This window comes from Lactuca saligna, chromosome 6, assembly GCF_052625555.1.
Source record: "Lactuca saligna cultivar CGN05327 chromosome 6, ASM5262555v1, whole genome shotgun sequence".
NCBI lineage: Eukaryota > Viridiplantae > Streptophyta > Magnoliopsida > Asterales > Asteraceae > Lactuca > Lactuca saligna.
Genome location: NC_136422.1, coordinates 26,353,964 through 26,361,052, shown reverse-complemented (window position 1 = coordinate 26,361,052; position 7,089 = coordinate 26,353,964). Strand labels below are relative to the sequence as shown.

The 7,089-nt window shown below is 34.6% G+C and overlaps 1 protein-coding gene across 3 annotated transcripts; it reads left to right on the top strand.

The window, feature by feature from the left end:
• The first annotated feature begins 939 nt into the window (after positions 1–939).
• Positions 940–5,634, top strand: LOC145000300 (zinc finger CCCH domain-containing protein 53-like). 3 transcript variants are annotated; one of them, XM_078959499.1, is made up of 9 exons: positions 940–2,437; positions 2,823–2,993; positions 3,086–3,265; positions 3,346–3,440; positions 3,539–3,736; positions 3,846–4,002; positions 4,089–4,286; positions 4,396–4,461; positions 5,249–5,634. In XM_078959499.1, the coding sequence occupies exons 1-8, from the start codon at positions 1,476–1,478 to the stop codon at positions 4,403–4,405; spliced, it is 1,971 nt and encodes a 656-aa protein (XP_078815625.1). In that variant the 5' UTR covers positions 940–1,475; the 3' UTR covers positions 4,406–4,461; positions 5,249–5,634. The 3 variants fall into 3 exon arrangements, with proteins under 3 accessions (XP_078815625.1, XP_078815623.1, XP_078815624.1); XM_078959497.1 differs by having other exon boundaries at positions 941–2,467; XM_078959498.1 differs by having other exon boundaries at positions 942–2,467; positions 4,399–4,461.
• The last annotated feature ends 1,455 nt before the right edge of the window (positions 5,635–7,089 follow it).

The window sequence follows — 7,089 nt, the reverse complement described above, 5'->3', positions numbered from 1 at the left end:
AAAAGGATTTATTCTAAAAATGTTTAAAAAAACATAAATGAAACCGGTCTTTTCTGACCGAGATTTTGGGGATGTCACAGAGAGAGAGAGAGAGAGAGAGAAATTTTCTAATTATTTAAATACTAAAATAAATAAATAAATGAAAAAAAGAAATAAAATAATTGACCTTTCAAGTAAAACTTAGATAAAATTCTTGATTTTTAACATTCAATTTATTTCGAATTCTATCATAACTTTTACGAAACCACATGGACAATTTTATAGTTTTTTCATACTTTAAGTTTCAAAATATAATTAAACAAAACTTTTCTAAAATACACATGATCAATTGCTATTAAAAATATATTTATTCAATAAAAGAAGCGTAATTAACATCCACATTATTAACTAAATTTTCCATTTGCTAAACTTTATTTTTAAATTAAGCTAAAAGTTATCAATACTCATTTCGTAAATACACTTGTTGGTTATTAAAATTTAAAAATCCTTTAAAACCCTTTTCGTATAAATTACAAGAAAGTCCCAACACTTATTTTGACCAATTTCAATATTATAATAATTGTTTATTTTGTCCCTTAAACAAATTACTTAAAAAACATGAAACCATCGTATTTTGTCCTTTTCAAGATAATTTATATAAATTTAATCCACTCCCATTTATTTTCTTTACCTAATTTCTTTTCCTCTGCCCCAAAAACCTCTGCAAAGTTTTCACTAATATCAAAAGTTGTGGTGGCTGCAACTCATAAGACAACAAACCCCAAAGCCCACACTGTTGTTTTTACAGTTTTAATTTTATATATCATATTTTAATAATAACAATAATAACAAAAATAATAATATAGTCAATCTTTTAGAATATTTATAGACTTACATAAAAAAAAATTAAATAAAAAAAGATTGTAACACACCTGACACACACTCCCCCCACCCCACCCCACAACCTATCCCCCTTTGCTTCATCTTCCCCAAAGCTCCAATTCCAAACCCTCTCACCAAAACCAAAAGCTTTAAACAGCAACAACAAACAAACCCTCTTTGACTCATCCAACTTATAATCTGTATGTGGGATACAGCAAAGCATCAAGATTGCTTACAGGAGTTGTACGTGTTGCATAATCTCTTGTACATTTTGTCATCTTCTCTCTCATTAATCCCCAAAAACAAGCCGAACCGTTGAACGTTTTTCTCTCCGTTTCTCTCTCTCGCTCTATATCATCTATCTTATATCTCCTCTCTCTCTGTAACTAAAGTGAAGGTTTTTACTCACTGTTCAAAAAAAAAAAATAAAAAAAATCCCACCTTTTCCTTCTCCCTCCGCTTCTTTCTCTCTCTAAAATTCGATGCTTTTTTTGTTGTAGAGAGAGAAAGGTGAAGCAAACAAAAATGGTGGTCGAGTGACTGAGAGCGACTGTGTTTTGTTTTTGTTTTCTTTTTGAAATAAAAGTGTTTTTTTACTGGGTTTATACACCACCATGGATACAGTTGAAGCTACGAAAATGGTGATGTCAAGGATCCAAAAATTAGATCCAGAAAATGCTTCAAAAATCATGGGATACATACTCATACAAGACCAAGGAGAAAATGAGATGATAAGGCTGGCGTTTGGCCCAGAAAACCTTCTGGTTTCCGTCATAAAACAAGCCAAAAATTTCTTAGACATTTCGTCGAATGCTTCTTCTGCACCTTCGACTCCTTCGCTGTTTATGCACCGAAATTCCCCTCAAATCATCATTCCCAACAATGGGTTTCATCACATGAACCCATCTTCGCCGAGTTCGCCTTGGTCTTTATCTGGGTCTTTCCCCGATCATCATCATCACCGTGGTAGCCCTCGTCCGGCTTCTTACGCTGCTGTGGTAAACGGTGGTGGTTCTTCTGCTTCGTCGTTTTACAACAATTTTAACGATCCCACCGAGGAGTATAGTACTAACAATGGACTGCAAGTTGTTCCCGATCAGCTTTCCTTCTTCGACGAATCTAAAAATGTCGACTTTATAGACCCAATGGTGAGCCCCGGTGGTCGTAGTGACTCGGTTCTCTTCCCCTACCCTAACGATAGTTCAAATTGGTCTGTCGAAACGGGTAACTGTGGCGACTTGCATCACCATCATCTACACCGGAGGAGTTGCTCGGTGAACGATGTTTTTCTTGGCGGTGGAGGCGGAAACGACGATATGGGTGGTGGCTGGAGACCTTGCATGTACTTCGCTCGAGGGTTTTGTAAAAACGGTACTTCCTGTAAGTTCGTTCATGGTAACGGCGGTTTCGGGGAAGAACTAGGGCTCGGTTCATCTTCACCTACAGCAGTCGCCGGTTCTCCCACCGGAAAAATCGATGCTTTCGAAGATTTGCTTAGGTTTAAAGCCATTCAACAGCAGCAGCAACGAATTGCAGCCATGACCGGAGGCGGAGTTCCTCCTTTTCCTTTCAACAGGTGCATGAACTTTCTCAATGAGAATCCTAGGTAAAGTTAAAGTCATCTCCCTCATTATTACTCAAAAATTACCACTTTATTGGTTATTCTTCACCCTGTAGTTTCGTATGTTGGATTTCTTTAGTATCTGGAAAAAGAGGAACAGCATAATTATGCTGCAATTATATGCTATTATTAGTTCTTTAAAGCCTTCTTTTTCCGTTTCTCGTGTTGGATTTCTTCTTGAAATGCATATAGAAGAAAAGGGTAAAGAAAAAAAAAAAAGAATCTTTTCTCGTTTTTGTGGATAAAGTTAGGTCATGTTTGGCTTTACCACATACATATATAAAACTTTCTGTATTTAAAAACTTAATGTTTGATCATATGGATTTATTCTGTCTTTTAGATCAGCAGCAGCATTGATGATGGGAGATGAATTTCACAAATTTGGTCGTTGTCGACCTGATCGGAATGATTTTTTAGGGTTTGCGAATTCAAATTCAAGTTCGCGACAAATTTACTTGACATTTCCAGCTGACAGTACTTTCAAAGAAGAAGATGTTTCAAATTACTTCAGGTCTCATTTCATCAACAAACAATCTTGAATTCTTGATTTTAACCCTTTTCTTTCATGAACTAAAGATTTCCCATTTCTTTAATCTTTTGAAGCATGTTTGGACCTGTTCAAGATGTGAGAATCCCATATCAACAAAAACGAATGTTTGGATTTGTCACGTTTATGCTTCCTGAAACTGTCAAAGCGATTTTAGCAAAAGGAAATCCACATTTTGTATGTGATTCACGGGTTCTTGTTAAGCCTTATAAAGAAAAGGGCAAAATCCCAGACAAGTATGAACCACCATTCGCGACACTTTCTCTTTTTTTGTCACAAATGATTAAAATATTAAATATCCCCTTATTTTATGTAGGAAGCATCAGCAACAAATTGAAAGAGGAGATTTTTCTGGGTGTTTGAGTCCAACTGCAATTGAATCTGCTGAGCCATTCGATCATATCCCCTTTGGTGAGCAAAAATATCATATCTATATAAACATTTAATTTTAATTTTAAATTTTATAATATAATGTTTAATCTTAGATGATTTTTATAAATATAAAACAGGTGCACGAATGTTTAATCATGAGATGATTTTGAGAAGAAAGTTAGAGGAACGTGCAGAATTACAACATGCAATTGAAATCCAAGATAGAAGAATGATGAATTTGCAATTAAATGAGCTAAAAAATCATCAGTTTCACCACAATTTATCTGCTTCTTCAACGTTTTCATCAGATGTCAACAATGAAGATGTTTCTGGAGGTAAATAATAAATAATAATTAACAAATAATATATATCCTTTTTTGTTTTTTGTTTTTTGTTTTTTTTTTCATGTTCTTATTACTAACAATATCGGTTTCACATATGTAGCAAAAATTAGCACTGAAGATGATACAAATTCACCAAGAGATGAATCCGATCCAAATGTGCCACCACCGGAAGTGAAGAATGATGGCGGGAATAGTGGCGGCAATGGCTCCGGGAAGGAGGAGAAATCCGGTCAGAATGAAACTGATAAACAAGAAAGGTTTGGATTTTGAATTTTGAATTTTGAATTTTGATGTTATAATTGATTATGAATTTATGATCATGTGTTTCTTGTTTAAATTACAGTTTTGAGCACAACCTTCCTGATAACTTATTTGCATCACCTACAAAGTCAGCCGCCACCAACCACCAGACGATTTTCTCGACTGATACGCCGGAGGCTGAAACCGGCGGTGGTGCCGCCACCACCCGCCACCCTCCCACCTCTTCAACCGCCATCGACATGCGGGGTTCTATCAATTCATGTTACTTCCAAATGCCAAGGTATATAAAAAATCACCAAAAGATTGCTTCAAATCTAAACTTCAATTCATATCTCTCAACATTTTTTTTGATTTTTTATATTTACCAGTTTTTATTTTTTTGTGGCAAGAAGCCATTAAAATGTAGGTGAATTTAGCTGCATTGTTGTCATCATGGAGCGATTTAACTTTGCTTGGTAAGAATATTTATATATATTATTCCTTTTAGTTTAGAATTACAAAAAAAAAAAAATAACAAAAAACTCGTACATTCGTGTTTATAAATAAAGTCAAAATGATACCGTTGACCGAAAGTCAATTTGGTCAACACCTGTTTTACTTTTTTTATTTTTCTCCTTTGTGGACCAAATATGTGTGGGGTATACGCAATGTTGTTGTTATTGAGTCGGACAAATGTTACGTCTTTATGGTTATTGAAGGACAAACGTTAGGTCTATATATCATCAGATGCTTAAAGTTAGAGTACGATTTATATATATTTATTTCAATAATCAAGTACTCACTTTGCCTTTTGTTTTTAGATTCCTACGGAATCGGAATCTGAGATTCCGTTCCGTGGTGCATTTTGTTTCCTTAGTCCAAATCCTTTTTCTTATCGAGTTCGATTCCATTTCCTGCCAACTAAACACAAGACAGATTCCAATTCCTTTGACAGATTCCATTGCTTTCAAAAACATAAACAAATGTCCTCATAGCATTCTAATGGGCTTAGGGAGTTAAAATCGATGAATATTGTGAAAATTGTTTTTTTACGATGCAAGGGTAAAATGGTCATTTAGTCTCATTCTGACGGTTAACTCGGTCTAGATAACGAACATATCTTATGTATACAACATTTTAACCGGATAAACATCATTACTTATGGGAAAAAAGAAACAAACCCTAAATCATGTTTTAGCTAAACCAATGTGAATTATGTTGTGTATTTTATATTAATTTTTTTTTATATATTGTTTTATGCAGGAGTAGGAGCAGGATTATAAAAAAACAACATCAACAACATCAAGATTATCATCTTCAAAACCTCTCTCCCCATACTACTTACAACTATACATAATATGCAATACATAAAAGAAAACAAGGATAGATGAACTGATTTAATGGGAGTAGGGTATCTTTCTTTATTTACTTTTGTACCCTTCCCTTCAAACTATGTGCTGGACCCCCTCCCCCTCCCCCTCCCCACCAAACACTCATTGAACCATGCATATAACAAATCAAAAGAAAAGGGTAGTAGTGGTTAGCAACTTTCTCTTTTTACTTATGTGGTAATTTCTTTTTCTGCCCTAGTATGTTCAACTCTATTGTATGGTACAACTCTTAATCCCTAAGGTACAACCATTTGTATACTTGATTTGACCTTTCTAGTGTCCTTTTGATCGTCAATATTGATACAAGATCCAAAAGGGTAAATGAATCGAGATTTGACTGATCTGATCTTTTTAGTGTGAGTTGTACCTTGTGCAATGGAAACTTGTACATTTTTATTTAAAGATTAGTTTAGGCCTTTAGGGTAGTAGTCTTTTGTCCGATTTTTTTGGTTTCTTTGAGGGTGGACATGAAGGGTATAGGTCCACCATGTCACATGGAGGCTGACAACCCATTTTCAATTGGTATCTTCAGAGTACCATTCACACACACACACACACTGCTTTCACTTTCAGTATTTTCTGGCTTCATTCACATATTATTGTGTGTGAGTGTGTGTTTGGCCTTTTGTTTTGATAGATGCATTAGTGCCTTTCTGTTTTGGCATGTTTTCTCAATTATGGCTTGATGGTACATGTCCTTTCAAAGAGATAACAATAATTTTATGCAAGTTGTACATCATGCAATAAAACTTGTACATTTGGGCTTAGTCAAAATGTCAAATGGCTTACACTTAAAAACTGCCCTTGCATGTAAATGTTATTCCTGTAGAGTTGAGGATTTTGGGGCCCAATTAGAGGATACGTTTTGCATACCTTTATTGACTATGGATGAGGTACAACAAAAGATGCACATGGTACACCTCTAGAGTTAAAGAACCATAGATAAGGTGTAAGGTACAACCCGAGATGCATAAGGTACAACGCTTTATTTAATGACCTGGGAATTTGAATGTAGAGTTCAAGGTTTTGAGACTAAAATGGGAGGATGTGAAATGGGGTTTCCAATGCTATAATTGACCATGGTTGAAGTACAACCAATTAGGCATGTGGTACAACATTTTGATGCGTGTTTTAGGGGTAGGTTTGGGTGAGATGATGTTGGTGGATCTTTGCTGTTTCTCAGTCTCTTTCATGATTTCATGATTGTGTGGTGTTTTTTATTTGATTGATGGGTTAATCTTTATAAAAAAATATACCACTCAAACATAAAGTTAAGGAATATTATAATAAAATGTAGGCATGTGGTTACATCAATGTCTTTCTTTTCCTATTTACTTTTGCCAAAAATAAAATCTAGTAATATTTGTACGTCAGTGATCTGTTATTATTACCTTTGAAACCTATGTTCACTTTTTAATCACCCATCGTGTAACAAAAGAAAGATCTTGTTTATGCAATAATGACTTGTCACTAGTGGACTTCTCAATTCTCATAAAAGTCGAATACTTTTACTAGCCGTTTCAGTACATCTTTTTGTCAAAAATTGTGGATGTCTTCCATTTTTAAAATTATAATCTTGCATGTTTGTTTTCGCTACTAATACTTTTTTACGCAATCTTGAAGTGTGACAAATAATAGAGAAAGAATACTAACAAGGCATCAATATTATTGTTTTTTCAAACGGCAAAGGTGTGCAACTTCATCCTGTTTTTT